At 28.2% G+C, this 19,201-nt stretch overlaps 1 protein-coding gene across 1 annotated transcript; it reads right to left on the reverse strand.

The window, feature by feature from the left end:
• Positions 1 to 1,555: 1,555 nt before the first annotated feature.
• Positions 1,556 to 2,882, reverse strand: PIP2;8 (plasma membrane intrinsic protein 2;8). Its single transcript, NM_001306008.1, is given in 4 exon segments — positions 1,556 to 1,723; positions 1,893 to 2,033; positions 2,124 to 2,419; positions 2,597 to 2,882. Coding segments are annotated over 4 exon segments (843 nt in total). The 3' UTR covers positions 1,556 to 1,603.
• Between the last annotated feature and the right edge of the window lie 16,319 nt (positions 2,883 to 19,201).

Consider the following 19,201-nt stretch of genomic DNA (forward strand, 5'->3'; position numbering starts at 1 on the left):
TTAGATCCCTCATTATTTAAGTAATTATTTGCTTTTCAACTTATATAAACGGAAAAAAAAAAAAAGGTAGGAATTTGGATGGAAGGTCCTCACAGCGTAATGACAGCATTATTTAGGTCATTCAAAATAATTATTCAAATATTGAGGAACCTAAATATTAATTTGGTCATAATTTAAGGTGTCGAAAATACTTAACCCCTTTCTAAATGATGATTTCGTTAACATTTAGTATTTTCATTCAAAATAGAGAGATCAGAGTGTTAATTGAGTTATAAGTTGAAGATCTCATAAATAATTTGATTATAGTTTAGGGAGTAATTTAATTTTTTTTTTTCCACTGTCGAACTCCTTTTTTAAGCTATATCAATTCCGTCTTTTGTTAGTTAATTCACAGTCAAAAGACGCTATTTTGAATGAATAATTAAATGTTAATAAAATTATAATTTAAAAATTTTATAGTTAGTTTTTAAAAATAAATATCCTCATATGTTTATTTGACTGTAATTTAGAGGTCAATCCCTTTATTCATCAAATTCATTGATTAATTAATTAATTAATTAAGAAATATCGGATTAGAAATAAAATTAGATCTCTAATTCAAAAAATAAAATTGATTAGGAAATATTTTATGTACAGTTGAATTATTAGTAATCTTAACCGTCAGATTTTAGTGCCGACCTCCTCAATCTTTTAATCTTATTTTAAAAAACTAAGCTTTTTCGTTTTTAGGTTTTACCCTCACTTCAAGGTATCTCCACTAATTGGTGGAAAAAAAAAAATCAAGATAACTATATTTTTCAAATTAAAATCTTTTAACGAGACATTTAAGTAGTTGTGCAATTTTAAAATTCATAGTAATTGATAAAATAACAATTTAATCAATTACGATAATTTTTTTTAAATTAAAAATCTTTAACGAGTTCTTTAATTATTGTGCAATATAAATTGGTAACTAAATCACATGTTATTTAAAAAAAAAAAAAAGTTGTTTAACAAGTTTCGTAATTATTGTGACAAGTGCAAACATTACTAAAAGATTGCAATAGGACCATCAATAATACTTAACCACTCAATCATTACTCTAGTTTTGAGTTTCTTTAAACTCTAAAACACTAACATAAATATTAATTTTGATTTATTTAAAAGACTAAAAAGCCATTTTCTAAAAAAATAATAATAATAAACAGCCATATGAAAAAACTGTTCCCGAAGATGGCCTAACCGCTACTCACAAATTCACTAGCACCGCTGTAATGAAGGTCGAGAGGATAAAAATTTAGTTAGCTGGTAGTTTATTTAGTGGCTAATTATTAAAAGAGTGTTGAGAGAGAACGTTCTACACTGCACAAAGCAATTAAATATGATCAAAAGAAAGAAAAAAGAACAGCACTACTCATTAACAATGATACAAAAGAACAATAAGAAAAGAAAAAATGAAGTAAAAAAAGAAAGAAGAAAGAAGGGTCATCATCATAATCCTCTCATTACACACAACAAACAAACAAATAGAGAAAAAGAAAGACTAGAGACTAAAGATAGCTACACAAAGCCTTTGTTTTTTTTTTTTTTTCTTGTTTTTCTTTCTTTCGTTCTTTCTTTCATTTTAGTTGGTGGGGTTGCTGCGGAAAGATCCCAAAGCTTTGATAGCTGCTGCTCTCAGTATGTATTGATGGTATGCAGCTGCTGCAATTGCTCCAACAAACGGTCCAACCCAGAAAATCCACTGCCCATCCAAAAAATAATTAAAAAGGAAATTAAATTATTTTATCAAGAAGATAAACATATTCTTGAAAATTAACCTACTTCTGATGTTTTATGTTAAAAAGCACCAACTTCAAAACAACCATAAAATCAAGAAAAATAAGTTTCTGGTTGACTATCAAGAGGCTTACATGATCATCCCAGACTTTATCATTGTTGTAAATAACAGCAGCACCGAAGCTCCTCGCTGGGTTAATACCAGTACCAGTAATGGGTATGGTAGCCAAGTGAACCATAAAAACTGCAAACCCAATTGGAAGTGGAGCCAAAATCTGCAACCAAACATAACCAAAACAAAGTTTAGATTTGAACTCTTTGACATGAAAGAGGAGAGCTATACTAGGCTATGGTTGATAACATACAGGAACGTGTGAGTCACGTGCACTTCTCTTGGGGTCAGTTGCAGAGAAAACAGTGTAGACTAGAACAAAAGTGCCGATGATCTCAGCACCCAAAGCAGTTCCTTTGCTATAGCCGGTATTTACAGAGTTAGCACCACCACCAAGATGATTATATGGATTCTTCATAAAAGCTTTGACCAACCCTACACCACAGATGGCACCTAAACACTGAGCCACCATGTAAGCCAAGGCTCGAATTAGTGACACCTTTCTTGCTAAAAACAGCCCAAAGGTCACTGCTGGGTTAATATGACCACCTGTAACCAAAATAAGGAAAACCCATTATTAAACAGGTCTTGAAAACAAATGGGTTTTGTTATTTTTCAAGTTGAATGACCAAATCCACAAAGAAACTTCACAGAAACCTAAAACTTAATAAATACCCATTTGGGTACTAGTAACTTAGAGAAATAGTTCCTTTTTTTTTTACTTACCAGATATACCGGCAGTGCAGTAAACAAGGATAAAGATCATGCCACCAAAGGCCCATGCAATGCCCAAAAGACCAACTCCACCACATGGATCAGTTTGTTTCTTGTAGCCAATTACAGTGGCTACAGTTATGTAAAGGAAAAGGAGAGTGGCTATGAACTCAGCTATTAAAGCTCTGTAGAAAGACCAGAGCTTGATTTCAGCCATGTCGATCAGTGGCGCAGGTGGTGGATCAACATAATCCTTTGCATGGGTAGTTTGCGTTTCTTCACTTACTTCCTTGGCCATCGTCTTCTTTCTTCTTTCTTACTCTAGAAAATAGAAGAGCTTCTCTCTTGTGAGCTTAATTGCTTTGTCTTTCTCTTCTCTCTTGGGACTGTGGTCTTTGATCCACAGGCCACTGCCCTTATAAGAATAGAGAGAAGGGCAGGAGAGTACGGGGCATTATTTGGATAAGACAAGGGCATGTTTGGAACAAAATAATATTAATAAAAATATTATAAAAGACGATTGTAATACAGAGAATTTCCAAGAAAAAAAGTTGGTTGCAAAAACTGTCACCATTTGCATTATTTTACATTTTACCAGTATTTAAACAGTTTGAAATTAATAATTTTAATTTTTATGATATGTCAACGAAAAATATATGGTTTTTAGGGTTTCTACAAATAAATTATTTAAAATTATGGATAAAAGCACAGTTGAGACTAAGTATCAACTTAATTTGAAAAAAAAAAAAACAGGGTTTTTAATTTTACAACAATTACTAAATAATATATTCAATAAGTGTAACATTTTATATAACTTTTAATATAATTTATTAAATAATAAAATTTTTATATTTTAAATCATCCGATAAATATTTAATAAACATAATTATATACGTTTAAGTATTTAATAAATACGGTTTTTTAAATTAAGGCATTTACTAGCTATAATTTTACGAAAAGAAGTTTTCAACGTTTAAAGGTGCTACTAGACTCTTCTTATAAAATTTAGATATTAATTTATGCATTTGGCAGATTAAATCTCATTAACTAAAGTTAGTAACTTTGAAATAGATAGGATGAAAGTGTGTAATATGATAACATAAAAGGATCATTTGACAACTAATCCAAAGAGGGTAGTAGAGAGAGAAAGTGGAGGGTGGGACCCAGAGTGTACAGATAGACCATGTGAGCTGAATCATCTGAGGGGGGCTCAAGCGTCAGCCTGGCATCCAACCCAAAAAGCCACCCCTACAACGGTTATTTCTTGTCTGTTTCTCTCTTTGCTTTTTAGTTTTTTTTTTTTTTTTTTTTTTAAATCATAATTTCCAGTGTTGTCCCTCTGCTTCTATTTAAGTTGGCTTCTGGACCCCTCCACACCAGACACATTCTAGTGTTTTTGGGTTATGGGCAATCCAGCTCAATCTTACTGTGCTTGAGTTCGTACTCGGTGTTTCTTGCACTTTGTGTTAGTACATAGCTAACAGGGTTTTGGTTCTGTGGTTAAAGTTGAAATTTTAACATTCAAAAGTTTTAGTTTGATTTCTCCTTACTGAAATGATTTTATGGTTTGAACTTTGAACTTTGAAGTTAGGACTTTGTCTGAATTCTTAACCATTTGTTCCTTTTTACTTGGTATTTGCATTTGTTGTACTTTGTTAGTGAATCTACATTGAGTACATAGCCAACCGTTTTAGGTTCCATCTCTCTTCACTTGCAAATCCTGTCGTTTGAATTCAGGAGTTTTACTAAATGAGTTTGAATATTCGTTACTTGTTATCCATTATATTAAATGAGTTTTACTGTGAGTATCCTTGATACTTTATCCATTATCAATGGAAGATACTTTTTTAAATAAGTTCGTGTTTAAATGGTTTAAATTTTATGAACATCAAATACAAGTATTTAAAATAGATTTTGAATGGATCGGACAGTAAAATTTTAAACAGATTTTGATATAGGTATTTAAACGGATTTAACATAGATACAATTGATTTTAAAGCTCTAAACAGATATAGATATGGATAACTCAAAGTTCGCGGGCACTTACCACACTTCTATCCTAATCCTATCCTCACCTATGTGTGAGTGTAAATTAACTCTTGATTATATTTGGTAAAAGATGTACTTAAGCCTCTTATTTTTCAAGTTTTGTCTACTAAGCTCCTGCAATTTCATTTATCAATATTGAATCCTTCAATTTTTATTTAAGTTAAAATTAAGTTCTAAATCGATAGTGAGTAAATAATAAATTCAAATCACTGATAATGGAAATAATTTAAATACTCACTTTAACAAAAGTACAAATTTAAAAACTTAATTTTCAAAAAATAAAAGTTTAAGAGATTTAACAATTCGATTAAGTTTTCCCATCAACCGCGTATAACATATGGGATTATAATTGTTTAACTCATAATTAAATAAGAGTTTAATTTAAAAAAATAAAAGTTTAAATCTCGGTTAAATAGAGTTTAATTTTTTTAAAAAAAATAAAAGTTTAAAAACTTAATATTCATAAATAAAAGTTTAATGGAAAAACTGATTAAATTTAAGGGCTTAACTGTGCATTTTTCTCATAGATATTAGAGTCAAGTTTTGATGTGTATGAGGATATACATGCTAACGCTATGTCTGGTTTGATGTAAGGCAATATAATGTAATTAAAGAAGTAATGTGATGAAAAACGTAATTTAATTAAGATTTCATTACTATGTTTGATAATATTATCAAGAAAATTTAGGAATATAATCATCGTTCTTTTTTTTTTTTTTTGTAAATATGTAATATAATTAGCACACCATCACCACTAATCATATCACCACCACATGGTGGTGGTGGTAAAGCGATGGTGGTGATAGTGGTGGTGGAGCGATGATGGTAGGAGTTGAGGCAGCAGCAGCGGTGGTGGTAGTTGAGGTGATAGTGATGGAGCAGTGATGGTGGTAGTAGTGGTGATGGTAGAACAATGGTGATGGTTGTCGTTGCAGAGCGGTAATGGTGGTTGAAGTAGTGATGGAACAGTAGTGGTGGTGGTGGTGGTGGAGTAGTAATTGTGGCAGTGGTTGTGGTGGGTGTTAAGGTGGTGCTGTGGTGGTGAAGCGGTGATAGTGGTTGTGGTGGTGAAGTGGTAGTATTAAGGATATGTTCGGCAAAATTAGCTATTTTGGTAGCTATTTGCTATTTTAATAGTGTTTAGTTGTTAGCTGTTTGAGTAGTTTTTCATGAAACGCTAAAAGCTAAACGTTACGTGAGTTAACTTTTCACAAAACGTTATTCTAATCTCTAAAAGCTAGTCCAAACGCTATGTTACCAAACAACTTTTTAAGTAACGTTTTGACCAGTCAAAACTTTAAAAGCCACTCAAAACTTTATTACCCAACACAGCCTAAATAATCTAGAATGGTAGAGTTTTGATTGGGATGACTTAATATAATCGGTATTCCATTTACTTGATGTAATAGACAATATGTGTGTTTTTTCATGTAATGAGTATTACATCAATTTAAGTGATGAAGATTATACACGTAGTCTCAATTATACTACGCTATTAAAAAAAGTCTAATCAAATAATGTAATTACTCATATAATGTAATTATCATTTCGGTTGATTACATCATGTCAAACAAATTTGAAATAATGCTATTAGTATTACGGCTATAACTTTTTGAGCTTTCTTATTTTAAATGATTTCCTTTATTCTCAATAGTGGAATAAATCTAATATATTTTTTTCTCAATGGAAAAAATAATAATAAATTAATATTGAGATTCCATTAATTTCGAGAAATAACTTGTCTGAATAATATTTTTTAGATTTTTTTTTAATGTTTGAAGTGTTCAAGAAAATTAGCAACAGATGATATTTTCCTTAAGAAAGAGAGAACTAAATCATTTTTATAACTTTCTTTTTCTAAAAGAGAAAAATATTTTTCAGATACTGATAAATTTATTATAAACTTATAAATACATATTTATTATTAATTAATCATTATTTTCACGACCACGGTCATCGATAGATATCGTAATTTATCTTTTTTTATAATATTGTTTCTCATATTTAATAATGATAGACTTAGAAAAATCTATCCATAGCGCCTATGTAAAAATCTGTAAGACATAAATGAACAAGGAAAAATAAAGAGAGGTCCGTAGAAATCTGCAAGACATAAACGAATAATAAAGGTCTCATCTAGGCCTGCAATCACTTTTATGTTTAAGTCAGTAAATAAATAATAAATACTTATAATTGAATGAAATATATTGGTATTACATTGCCTAAATAGTGTGAGTAGGGAGTTTGATCCCTCTTTTATACAGAGGTAAAGAATTTTCATTAGAGTTGTAGGTGGAATCTTTATTAGATAAATATTTGAAATACCAATTCAATAAGTATTTTGGAGTGATTGCTAGTTCATTGAGAGTTAGCGAAGGATTTAGGAATATAATCTCTTATTTCTATCTGGATTCTATACAAAATATATCTTTGGTCCATAAAATATGATTAAGTCTTAGATACAAATTACAATCAAGCACGTAATAAATATTTATGTTGTATTAAATAATAAAATTTTAAAATGTGAAACTTTTTATAATTATAAATTTTTTCGATCTTATAAAAGCTTTAATATTTTTTAACAATTTTTCAATATTGTAACCAAACAATAGAAAATGTGTTATTTCAAATTTTCAAGTATGTTTTGCTTTTAAAAATATTTTTTAAAAATAAATTATTTTTTGAAAAATAAATGGAGTTTTGAGTTTACAAAATCAATTAAAAATAGTAAATAGTTGGTTAAAACAAATTACAAGTATTAAATTTTGAAAACAAAATTATAAGTGAAGACTCCTTTAAAATATTTTTAGTTTATGTATATCATATTAGAATCGTCACGTGTTCTTCCACTATTTTTCTTCTACTATATTGGTGTAAACTAATCTCTTTTGGATAGTTGATTATAAAAATTTTTTCTTCATAGTATATGCATTTTCCGATAATTAAACTTGTGATTTTAAATTGAAAAATAAATAAAATTGATATATAATATCAATTTTATTTGGCTAAATTTTCTAATGCATAAGATTAACAAGAAATTTGGAAAGGTGTAGGTCCATTGATAAAGTAGATATTAGATAACTTTTAAATTTGAAAATTGAAATCATACAAGTTGTATTTATGGTGGTAGCTCAAAAATTTTTGAAATTGTTTATAATAACCAATGATACCATTTATGTCGAAACAGAATGGGATCATCAATTTACACGAAACAAGCTAAACAAGCTAACGTGTATTATGAGAAATGCTCATCAAATATGATTACGTGTCTATTTTGTATCATTTCTGTTTTCTGACTTTGATTTCTATTTTTCATAGTAAAAATTTATATTTAAGAAAATCTGTGTGAATTTTAGTAGCTTATTTTTCTAGTTCAAACTATTAAATAACAAATATAATATATCAATTTTAATAAAATAATATTTTTTTAATTTATTATAAAGAATTTTTGTGGGCTGCATAATATAGGTAGCTCTCTTGTTGTTTTATAAGCAAAATTGACGATAACTCTGATAGTTAACTATCTAAAATTTGAAACTTCTCAAGGTGAATGGAAATACCAATCAGATCACATTCGATTGACATAATACATTATTTTTTTATTATTAAAAAAAAAAAACAACTATAACACCAAAAGCAAGACTATAATGATTATTATTAAGAAAAGGAAAAGATTAATTATGAGATCAATTATATTTTATAATTATACCTCTAACCAATACTTTAAATATTCTAATGAAAAGAAAAGAAAAAGAAAAAAAAAAAAGACTCGTTTGTTTTTGCCGTTAATATTGTTTGGCAATTGCCCTTTATCCATCAATTTATTTCACGAATGAAATGATTCAGTTTGAAAAGTGCAAAAGACAGGCGTTGAGCTTCAATGATGCGTGCGTTCCCCTTCAGTGAATGGTAGCACCTAAAAGGTAGAATGAAGCTTCGCATTTATGTTTGTGTGAATTAATTCTATAAATAATGACATTTCTCACCCTTTTTTTTTTTTTATTCAATATTATATATAATGAATTTTCTATACTTTATACTGTTGATAGCAATTACAATAATTTAAAAATCATAAAGAGAAAGATATTAAATGTTACGTTATAAAAAATTGAAGCTGAAGCCTTTTGGTCTCAAAGGCATTTGCCACTGTCATTTTGTCCTTCATGGGTTTCCTTAATCAAGCTACTAACTACTATGAGCTTGTAATTTGTGTTCTCAGTAAACTTTCAAAAGAACTAGCTTTCAATCTGTTTGTCAAATATATATATATATATATATTTTTTTTTTTTTTTTGATAATTTATCATCCCAATTTAACACCAAATGAATTTAAAAAATGATTATTTCTAATCTTTTTAACTCATAAAACTATTTGATTTCAAAACATATTTAACAAATAATCTTTTTTCCAATTTTAACTTTATTCATAATACAATAACTTGATTTTGAGATTAAGGATAATTTGATCGTTTAAATTAATTCTCATAAATCAAATTATTGTTGAGTTTATTACTCTATTTGTCCAAAATATAAGTCGTTTAAGATTTTTATACGAGAATTAAAAATGCAATTAATTTTTCTAAATTTCTAACAAAATCAAGAGTAATTTGAACAAATTATCATTTATCTCTCATTGTTACTTTTATCTCACATCGTTGTATTATATCTAATATAAATAAGGATACAGTTGAAAGAAAAAAAATCATTTGTAATTTCTTAAAATATTCAAAATGACTTATATTTTGTGATAAAATTATCACCTTAGACAACTTAAATTTTGAGACGGAGTGATATAATTTTTAGCGAAATTAATTGATTCATTAATCGCATGCAATACTTTAAACGACTTATATTTTAGAAATACAATATTTATTCATATTTTGTATAAATTATCCAAAATAAATTTGTTAATTAACTTTTACATTTAAATGAGTTAAAATTGTCATTTCCAGTATTTCCACGGTGTAAGGTTACAAAATCTTTTAATAATGCCAATTAAAGATAAAGGGTTTCAGTATAGATATATCTTATATATTGTAGTAGCCCGCAGCAAGCAAGCATTTCAGTCAGGAAATATGAGGTGTTCTGGTTGGGTTTTTTTCTTAAATTAAATATTCAAAGAGTGGGGCCATGTTTGATCAAATGCAGTAATTGAACTAATCAAGAATCACGTGTCCACCAGCTGGCAAAAAACATCACGGTTCATGCTGTGGCACAGTAAACAGGTCCCACCTATGCCTTTCCTCTTATCTTTATTTCAAATCCGTCCAACTCACACTCCCAACAGCAGTCCATTCATGTCAACTCTCTTGATTTTGTGCCTTCTTATATGCCGATTACACTTTTATCTTATATGCCGTGGCACAGTGAAATATTATTTTTTTAAGTAATATCACCTGCACCTGATTCTATTTTAAATCTGATTAACTGATATTCAAAAAGTATTTTTGGCATAATCTGTGTAGAGAGATACTTACAATGTAAATAGAATAAAAGAACTGTAATGTTTTTGAAAATTTTGATATTATGCTAAGAATGTAATCGTAAATGTACGTAATATGTATCTGTTAACAAAGCTCGTATATTTTTAATTTTGTGTATTTTATTTTTTATTTTTCAGAGTAATCTAGGAGGGAAGTATGCAATAATTTACTTTAGTTAAAAAATGATTTTTTTTTCTCTTGCATGTTCATTTATATGAGCTTTCCTGTTACTTTGTTTTTTTTTTTTTAGGATAAAAATTGAAATTTCATAAATTAAGAACCAAAGTCTCAACAATCCTATTAGACTTAACTATACAATTTAGTAAGAATCATTTTACATTATTAAAGTTTTGAAGTTTTTTTTATTACATTAAGTGCAAAAAAGTAAGTTAAGGAAAAGCGATTGAATTATTTCTAACTTTTCTATAATAATTAAGGAAATTTTTATCAACACTTAGTATATGGGTAGTCTCATTCAGTAAACCAATCAAAAAAATTATTATTTTATCTTTTTTTAATATATGATTAGAAATACATTTGATTAAATCAAAATATTATTTGTGATTGATTTGATGTATAAATAGATCCAAACACCGGGTGTAAATAAATTTTTTTTAATAATTAATATGCACAAATATAGTAAATATTATTCAAAAGAGCAATGAGAAATTTATTGGATTTTCTAATGGATTATACTATTTGATGGACTTTAAAATGTTGTAACTGCTGCATAATAGTACATAGTGTAAAAAATTCATTGTACATCATATTAAATGGTAAAAAAAAAAAATTACTATTGCTCTATTTTCACTAGAAACAACTAAAGCATCATTTGAAGCAAATAATTCACATCTAAGAGTAACACTACAGCTTATTCTTCTCCATTTTCGAGCAAAAGCAGCCCATGTGATTGGTTACACGTGTCCCGCCGTCTTAAAACAGGTAGATTGTTCCAGAGCCTTCTATTGTAGCCGTTATAGAGAGTGGGAAAGTGAGGAAGAAGTGTGGAAAAACTTAACAAGCTGTCCGAACGGTCATTTTTCTTTTGAAAATTATATTTTGTGGTTGTGAGATGGCTTCGTAAGTGGGCCATGAATATGTGTATGATTATGAAGCCAATGAAAGCGACCACACGGAGAGATAAGAGGAAGGGATGTCCTAAGTAACTTTACAATATTATTTTGTTAGTATTGCTCTGATTAATTCGATTTTTAAAAAATAAAAAATAAAATCTATTATTTATACTTCCGATATTCTGTTTAACTTTTAAGATTTTTTTTTGTTCTATTTTAAGTGTCATTTTTTTATATAATTTAGAAAAGAGTATATTACATTTTTAATTTTTTACTCTTCTTTATTGGATCTCACTATTCATTCGCTCTTAATAATATTTTATAAAATAAATATTAAAATAATTTCAAATGAAAATTTTATAGATTTAAGATAAATTAATTATCTCCTTATTTTGTATGAAGAAGCTACAAGTTGATAATTTAAGTGTAATAGATGAAATAATTTATAAATATATTTTAACTTTTAAATCCAGTGGATGATCTCTAATTCTCTATTAAAATTTCTATTCATAAAAAAATACTTAGAAGAAATAATATTAAATTTTAAAATAAAATTAGTCTAATAATATATGAAAATATATTATTTTACCTTTTAAAATTAGTCTAATAATAAAAAATAATAAAATTTTTTATTTTTCCTTTTAAAATAATAAAATTTTTAATCTCACTCTTGTTAACTCTTGAAAATTTTTTTATCTCTAATTTTAATTTTCTGGCTGCGTAACTGATTTAAGTATCCTGCACATCAAGTGTGAGTGGCCCCTTACGGTTTTGGATGCGCGGAAAAATGGTGAGAAGGCATCTAATCTTTGCCCATTTGGATGGATGTATATTATACATTTACAGGCATGTGCATGCGCTTCCTTTTCTTGTTTTATTTTATTTTTCTCGTGTTTTTTTATATGACAAAAAGACAATGAAGAAAGATCTTAACAATTTTTCAGTTGAGCTAATTATGAATCCCTGCATGGCAGATACATGCATGGGATTTGCATGTTCAACACATTGATGTCTTATATTTTGTACATGTGCCGAGTAAAACAAGAGCTCTTTTTTTCTTTATTTTCCATTTTATGTTTAGATTGAAAGGAAAAAAAAAAATAAAAAATATATATATATATATATTATTTAGAAAAGTCTAAAATATGGAGGAAAGAAAATTGTATTGTTGTAAATTTACACTTCTATCCTTTTATACATTTATCTCCTATTTTCTCGCCAATTTGGAGAGATTAATAAAATATGGGACAGAAAGGATTTTGGTAATATTTTCTTTCCTTTCAAATTTTATTTACATTTAAGCAGGAGGAAAATAGCTTTCTTTTCTTATTTTCCATTCAAAATTTTCTTCCTATCATAAAATCTCCCAATTCCAAACATAGTGTTAAATCTGAGAAAACTTACCAAATGATAAATGCTTCACCAATGAAGGAAATTTTGTGAAGATGATGTTTGTAACTTGAAGCTTACTTAATTGAAATTCGTATTCAAATCTCAATCAAGAATACTTTTATGGGGACCACTTCAGCAAATGGGAATTGTTAAGAGCGTGATAGAGAGTGATCTAAAAAAGAAATACAAAATTCAGCCACAAGTTTTACTATTCTTGGGACACCATATAACAAATGTTTGCTGTGCATAAGGTTTTATTATTATTTATCTAATTTTCCAAATTTCCATTATCCAAGATTTTTTCTTGAAAATAATTTATTTAAAAAATATTTTTGAATTTTTTCTATATTTAAAGTGTTTAAAAAAGTCAAGGAAAAATATTTTTAAAAGTAAGTTATTTAATTAATATTCAATATTAAAAAGAAATAATAGAAAATGAACTGTCTTGAAAATAGTTTTTTTTTTTTTTTAAATGTTAAAGTGATAAACCCTAGCAGAGCAAAAATTCGATACCGGATTTTCCTATTCAAGAGCTCTATTTTTCCAACATTTTTTAACATGAAATTATTATTAAAGTGATACATATTTTTTTTTATTTTATTACCTATACTATTTAGGGATTTGTTTAACATTCGCAAAAAAAAAAAAAAAAAAAAAAAAACCGTCATTTTAAATATTAACAAAAAAAAAATCGATAGTTTTAGGGTTTCTCTCCTCCTCTTTTCTCTCTGATTTATTTAATCATAGTTTTTGTTTGAGGTTGCCATTGTTAATCAGTAGTAGCCCCATACTTTTTTTTTTTTTCTTCTGGCTCCTAATCTTTTATTTGTTTTTAATAAACTCAAATCCATTTTCTTCTAATAGATATATTTTTGTTATTGTTGTTTTTGTTATTGATTTGTTTTGTCTCCATATTTGGAGTTTTTTTGCCCATTCTTTTGAGAGGGTTTAGTTCCTTGTGAAGATTTATTATTAAAAGGTATGACATTTGATTTTATTTGATTGGAGAATTTCGATCTTGTTTTACTGATGTGTATCTTCAACCAATGGAACCTGATAGTACAGTCTGTTCCTTCATTCATGCTATTAACCCATAGTGGTTTAAACTCATCCGCATATGTTATATGCAACAAATTTTTGAAAAAGCAATCCAAGCATATAAAGTTCGAAAAAGTTATTTTATCGTCCAAATCAATTAAAGGATCAGTTGTTACTATGAAGATTTATATCGATCAAAGTTTTTTTCAAGCGGAAAACTCCAACTGTTTCTTTTAATTTTAGTTTTACTATTCAAAAAAATATAGATAATTCTTTTATTGTTGAAGGATCATCGAACTTTTTATTAATTATGATAATAAGTTTTATATTTGATCTAATTGAGTATTTGTAATACTTTTATTATTAATGAATTATATTTCTCCAAAAAAATATTAACAAAAAAAGAATTTGAGAATTTTGTTTAGACATTTAAATTGAAATAACAATATAAATTTAGTTTACATCTAATAACACCATTTAATATCTAAAAATTAAAATTTTTTAGAGTTATTAATTTAAATTTGTTTGATAAAATTTATATATTGTTTTAAATTTGTTTTAAATGAAATAATATTGCATTATCTCAATGGAAAAAATCTAACTAACAAGACGAACATCATCCCAAATTTGGAAACGAGCATGATGTATAGATGCTCTAGCAAGAGTGTGAGCATCCATATTAGCTTGTCTCTGAATCCACCTGACAGTAATATCATGTCTAGACTCTAAAATTCGCTTACAATCAAGAACAATCAAACCAAATTCAAAATTATCTAAAACAATGGGATTTGAGAGCATTCATAAGATTTTGGCAATTTGAAAAAATACACCCATTTAAAGATAGAAAATCACGAGCATATGAAAGGCAGGAACGAAGAGCTATAGCCTCCATCACCACCGCCGAGCCATTGCCTTCCTGAAACCCTGACACTGCACGTTGAAACCGTCCCTCACTGTCCTCAATAACATAAGCATAGCCAATGAAATCCATGGTTGTGAACACTGATCCATCAATGAAGCAAATCCAAACAAAATTGTGAGCGTGAATGGATGGTGCTTTATGTGCATGTCAATGAAGCACTGAAATGGACGTCACAGCAGCTTCATGTGGCAGACACACTTCTCTCCAATTCGATAGGTACTTCACGGCAATATCCACAGTAGAGCTACCACGTTGATTCTACAGCAAAAAGGATCCTCCTCAAGGATCACTAGCCACTTTAATACCCTCACCAAAAAGGATCATCGGGGCCTCTTCTTCATTTCACCCACATCTTCTAAGACCACATCCTCGTCAAGCCCATCAGTATTGGACCCATTCAAAGAATTTGTATCAGTCTCCATAAAGCCTATGGGATTAGTACTAACATTAAAATTAACTATCGTGCCATAAAAGGAAGCTCAAAATTGTTGGGATTTCAAAACTCCATATTTCCCGCCCACACATCCCGAAATATCTGCCTGGATTGGAGTATCATCAAACTTTCTATCATCATGCAGCCATGGTTGTTTGCTGAATTTTCCGGCGAATCGGCACCCTTATTCGATCATCCCAAGCTGGCTTGAGTTCTTTTTTAGACTTGTGCAATTGTAATTTACAGAACGAATCGGTGTGTCCCAAGCGACCGCAAGTATAGCAAAACACAAGAAGTTTTTCATTCTGGAATTGGACATAATGAACATTACCATTAGAATCAATCAACTTCTTTCCTCTACGTAAAGGTACGAATATCCAACTTAACCTGCAGTCTCATAAATTGATTGGGATCAAAATGAACAGTCTTAATGTCATATTCAATGAAAGTACCAATGAAATTCCCTATTGATTTGGCCACTGCCGCAGACATTAACCCGACCGGCAAGTTATGTACCTGAACCCAGAAATCCGAGTATAGCAAAGGAATCAGCAGCGGGTCCTCATCATTTTTTATCAGACCCCATACCAGCAAGTGTCGATTAAAAGTCCATGGGGCACCATTCAAAACCCTATCCAAATCCACTTTGTTGTAGAACCGAAACAGAAAACGTTTGGCTCCCAAATCAGTAATTATAATCCCTCCGAGCGAATGCCACAAATCTGCGAAAGTGTTTCGCATGGACTAAAAATTCACAGTCCCGCAAGTCAAGAACATGTCGACAAGACAAAATTCGTAGGTAGACTTGGTGGCATCTGAAGATGCGTTAACAGGCAAGCCTTCTTCCTCATCATCAGCGATTGACAAATGATTAAAGTCCCTCTCCATGTTGGCAGGACAAGAAACCTTGGACAAAAGAGAGAAAGCTACTAGAGCATACGAAACCGTTACAGGCAACATAAGAACCATATTGTTTAAAATTTTAAACACGACTTTGTGGTTATAAAATGGAATAAAGACTAATTTAGCTCACGAACTTATTTATGGGATTTAAAAGTCAGATTTGATTTTTTTTAAATCAATTCAGCCACTAAATTTATTTTGATTTTTACAAAATAATAAATTGATTCAATTTAATAGGAATATCTAGATCAAACTTTTCCAATACTTCTGAATAGAATTTTAAAATCACGAAAATATTATTTCTTTAACACAGTAAATTTATAAAATATGTAGTGTAACTTTGAATTCGTTTAACATGAGAAATGCATGAACTGCATATGCAATAATCTAGTAGTAAAGTTCAATTTTAAAATATTTAAATTAGTACATATTTATGAATTTAAAATGATAGATCAAGATAAAGAGGGATATAATATATTTCATATATTATTTCCTCAATTTGATATTTAATTAAATTTTTCAATAAATTATACCACGTGATTCCAACTATAATTTTAATAAATGTCTATATAAGAATTCTCACGTTATAAATACAGCGAATAGTCAGGGACTAAATTAATCCAAAATATTAAATCTGATCTTTTTAATTATTTTAAATAAGTTTAGATGTTAAATTGATCTAAAAAGATCAAATCTTGACATTTTTTATCCTATTAAACAAATTCAAAGACAAATTAATCTTCGTTTTTTATAAAATTAGCTTCTCATATCATTTGAGTATAAAGAAAAAAAAAAACTGTACTTATAAAATCATTATTGTGAGAAGAATAATAGATCTGCCTCAAAAAAATATTTCATCTTTTCTTTTTAATTTGTCCTAAAATATGGTTTATTTTTCTTTTTTGTATTATAGTTAATCATGAAATTGTCTATTATACCCTTATTAAATTTTTTCTTATTTTCAATAACCCTCATTAATTTTTACTTATTATTTAAATATAATAATTGCTCATATGTTATTTAAAATGGTATGATAGAAAAGTTATAGGAATAGAATTGTCAAAACTCATAATAATTATTATTTTTTTAATCTGTGTAAAAATAGAAAATGAACTATTTTGAAGATGGGAGTACTTAATATAGTATATGCGAATATTTTAAGCCATAAGTTCTTGATTCTCCAACAAAAATGTTGCAGTAGCTGAACAAGAGAAAAAAGGTATATCTAGAATGTTCGCTTCCAAAAATAATTATTAATACTTGATTAATTATTCCATAAGTTCTGGACAAATTAAAACAAGTGGGCCACTTAATCATTGATGATCAGAGGCTAATAAAACATTTCACAGTGGGAATTAGTTGTCAGTACTCTAACATTTGGCTACAAGCTTCTTGTCCTGGTTATCAATGCAAATGTGATAGGGATAATACATAGAATATTTATTATATATATATATATATATATATATATATATATATATTCAGCACAGAACTAAGACAATTACTTTAAACAAGCTAAATGAAGTTTTAAAAACTTTTAGGGTATCAAAATATAATTTTTTTATATTTTTAAAGACCAAAATATAATATTTCATAAGAATTTTTCTTTTAAAAAAAATTTCTTAGAATTGCCCAGCGACCTTTCGACCATAAGAAGCTCTGCCGTTATATATATTATATTTAAATATGAATGGTGAAAAGATGATCTTTCTTGAGTCTTTCGAATTTTGATTTTTTATTATCTCTTCGGCATGACGAGACACCTAAAATAACGAAGTCATTGATTGAAATTTATAAAATGTTTAAAAATTTAGTTTGTGGCCGCTTGATGTTGATTAGTGATAATCTCCTACATTCTATTTTTTTCCTTTGATTCAACTTCTTCTCTTTTTCTCTTTTAAATTCTCTTAGCCATTTTAATAAATTCATATCTATTTATCATATAATATATTTGTTTTGATTTTTATTATTGTTATTTTGTTTCCGTATTTAGAGCTTTTTGTTCCTTCTGTATGAGAGTTTATTATAAATAAAAGTATAATATTTGATTTTATTTGGTTGGAAACTTTTGATATTGATTTGTAAATGTGAATCTTTGATCAACGAAGTCTAATAGTGCGACTTGTTCCTCTATTGATACTATTGATGTATGTTGGCGAGAATTCATATGTGTATGTTATATATTACAAGTCCTTGAAAAAACAATTTAGCTAAAAACAATTCAGATATAAAAGATCCAAAGTAATTATTATTTTACTATCCAAATCAATTAAAAAACTAGTTGGTAATAAGAATATTTATATCTTTTATCAAGATCATCTTCAAGTGGAAAGATATAATATTATATTTTCTTATATTTAGTATTATCATTCAAAAGAATATATATAATTATTTTAGCTTGTTAAAAGATCAACGAACTCTATTAGCTTATGATAGTAAAATTCATTGTCTGATCTATATGATTATTCGTAATGTTTGATATTATAGTTAATGAATTATATTTTTCAAAAAAATATTTATTGACTATTGGTTAATTAATATTAATTATAATAAGGTTTAGACCTACCTAAACCAGGTCTATGGAAATAAAAATATTATTTCATTAATGGAATTAAATTTTGGGACTCCTTAATTCCTTTTATTTTTAAATATTGGGATGAAACTGTACAGTTGGCTGAACCTCATGGACTAGTTGGAATTTTATCTTTTTCCTACCAGAGATAGATGGAAATTTATAGTTATGGGTTTTTGCCAAAGAGGAATTGGGTAAAAGTACGAGTGCGTTTAGGCCCAGTATGAGGGCCCAAAATTTGGAGAATGGGCCAAAATGGGCCTGTAGTTTATTAGTCACGCTAAGCAATTCAATTTGCATCAAATAAAAAGAAAGTTTACTTTTTCTTCGATTTGATTTCGTAATTTTTTCAATTCAATATATGAATTTAAGATTATATCAATTTAAACCTCCCATCAAATCTTAACAAAATGAATGGCTGAAACACAATAAAAGCATAGGTATTTTTATTTCTTTTTTTTTTTTTTTAATTATTGGTTATGTTTTCATTTAGAATTGTCACCACCATATCAGGCTAGGCTGTTAATCAAAATTTTAACAACAAAAAAGATTATTGAGGTTTGCTAACTGATGAGATTATCAAAGCATTCTTCACCAGAGAAAGAGAAAACTGAAACAGTGTATTAATGGAGACAAAAATTGTATTGTAGAATAGTTCAATACAGTGAAAACATTCAAGAAGCAGATGCTAGCAGCTGTTGTATCTACTCTATATATTTAACTTTGTACATTTGGTAACCGCCTCCTGCTGGC

Source organism: Jatropha curcas, chromosome 1 (genome assembly GCF_041381405.1).
Source record: "Jatropha curcas cultivar XTBG-Jc1 chromosome 1, XTBG_Jcur_1.0, whole genome shotgun sequence".
Classification (NCBI taxonomy): domain Eukaryota; kingdom Viridiplantae; phylum Streptophyta; class Magnoliopsida; order Malpighiales; family Euphorbiaceae; genus Jatropha; species Jatropha curcas.